A 1,968-nucleotide genomic window follows, 5' to 3' on the forward strand; every position below is an offset into this window, starting at 1 on the left:
TCTTCACTTTCTTTTAGTGCCTGAAAATCAAAACAAATGTGAAAACCACATCTTGTATCAAGGACCCAAGAACGAGTATATTGTAAGTTATTAGTTTGAATAATGTATATACCTACTTACGATGGATTCACCTTGTCATCCTTGATGTCTTGCACACACTTGGGGTAGCTCCTTTTCTAATGGCCCTTGTCATTACAATAGAAACATGTAGCCTCTTTACGATCACTAACAACCAGAATGTCTGAACTGGGCTTCACTTTTGGGCCATTTATAGATAACACGAAACGAGCCTTGCCCTGTCAGTTAGCCTGGGGAGCAGCCTTCCCTTTGTTTCCTTTTCTTTGCCCAATGGAGAGAACAGGAGAACTAGTGGAAGGGGCTAGATTCTTTCACCTCATTTCCGACTTAGCAGCATGTAGCAAGTTATGCAATTAGGCCAATGTGGTATCTATGTTTTTCAAATGATAAGCCAAAATGAAATGATCATAAGAACTTGGCAAGGAGTTCAAGACCATGTCAATGGCCAGCTCCTCATCAAAATTAACATTGAGGCTAACAAGGCATTCCGCATATCTTTGCATTTTCTCCACGTGGTTGCACACAAACACTCCCTCTTTCATATTGCAATCCATGAGAGCTTTGACAAATTCATATTTCACTTGACGAGCTCTCTTATGGTACTTTTCCACAAGTTCATTTTTCTTCTCATATGGCCAATAGTCCTCATAGAACCTCTTCAATTCAGGGGACATAGTAGCGACTATGATGCAAGCAACTTTTACTACATCATCGTAGTGTTCCTTATAGGAGACTAGTTTTTCTGGAGTAGTAGTGGCTTCATCGATTTCAAAAAGTTTTTCTTCAAGGACATACTCTTTGCCCTCGACTCGTAGAGCCATATTTATGTTATGCATCCAATCATTGTAGTTGGTGCCATCAAATGTCACCTTGGACACGATCGAGAGTATGGAGAAACCCAAGTGGTGGGTAGATGACGAAGGAGCAGAAGCATCACCAGGAGTAGACATCTTTAGAGAAAAAGGTATATTTAGTTCGATGATAAAATAAACCTTAATATTTAACCCATGATAAATATTTGAGGCTAGGACCCATCTTAGAAATTAACAATCTAGAAGAGGGATGCCATAATCTAATTGTAAATTTTGATAAAGCTAAGTAAAAGCAATTTATCAATTTCAATAAAAAAAATCAAATTCCTAGATCTTTTAAGATTCACTGAATCTATCAATGGCATGTTTACTCTATGATTATGCTCTTTCTATTTGTGATTGGGATACCCAGGATCACAAACAAGATCTGAATAACCATGTAAATGTGCTTGGCATCCTCGATGTCATTTATCATCTCTAACTGATGTACTGGTTAATCACACACGCTCCATCAACAATGATAATTCTAAAGATGTCCATTAATACTCTTTATAGTCCATATTCATGTGCTGGTTAACCACACATGCTCCACTAATGACATCTAAAGCATAACATGTAACTTATGGGTTAGCATACATTTCACATTTTTCCTAAAGTAAGTAAAGTGGGAGTTTATAAAAGAGTTCTAGTACTTTAATAACATTATACTTTTAATGACGTTAACGTCCTATTAGATTCGTTTTGCTAACGATCCTCCACCAAACAAGGAAGCGATGGATGAGAGTGGACACCCATTCAACTACCATTTTATAGACATTTTCCTTATACCCAACCCCCCCCCCCCCTTTATAGTTCACCTTCGTGAATGAGGCATACTAGAGATCCGAATGGCTTAGTCTTATAAATATATTAATTAACATTTAATTTTATATATATATATATATATATATATATATATATATATATATATATATATATATATACACTAGTCGTAGACCCGCGCAAAGCGGCGGCGAAAAATAGTTTCTCATTCGGCAATAAGTTCTATACGGAAATATGTTAGATTTCAAGTAACACA

At 36.6% G+C, this 1,968-nt stretch overlaps 1 protein-coding gene across 1 annotated transcript; it reads right to left on the reverse strand.

Annotated features, from left to right (window-relative positions):
* Positions 1–431: 431 nt before the first annotated feature.
* Positions 432–1,028, reverse strand: LOC145009616 (uncharacterized). The gene has a single exon (XM_078968277.1). The coding sequence runs from the start codon at positions 1,026–1,028 to the stop codon at positions 432–434; it is 597 nt and encodes a 198-aa protein (XP_078824403.1).
* Between the last annotated feature and the right edge of the window lie 940 nt (positions 1,029–1,968).

The sequence above is a fragment of the Lactuca saligna genome, chromosome 8, assembly GCF_052625555.1.
Source record: "Lactuca saligna cultivar CGN05327 chromosome 8, ASM5262555v1, whole genome shotgun sequence".
Lineage (NCBI taxonomy): Eukaryota > Viridiplantae > Streptophyta > Magnoliopsida > Asterales > Asteraceae > Lactuca > Lactuca saligna.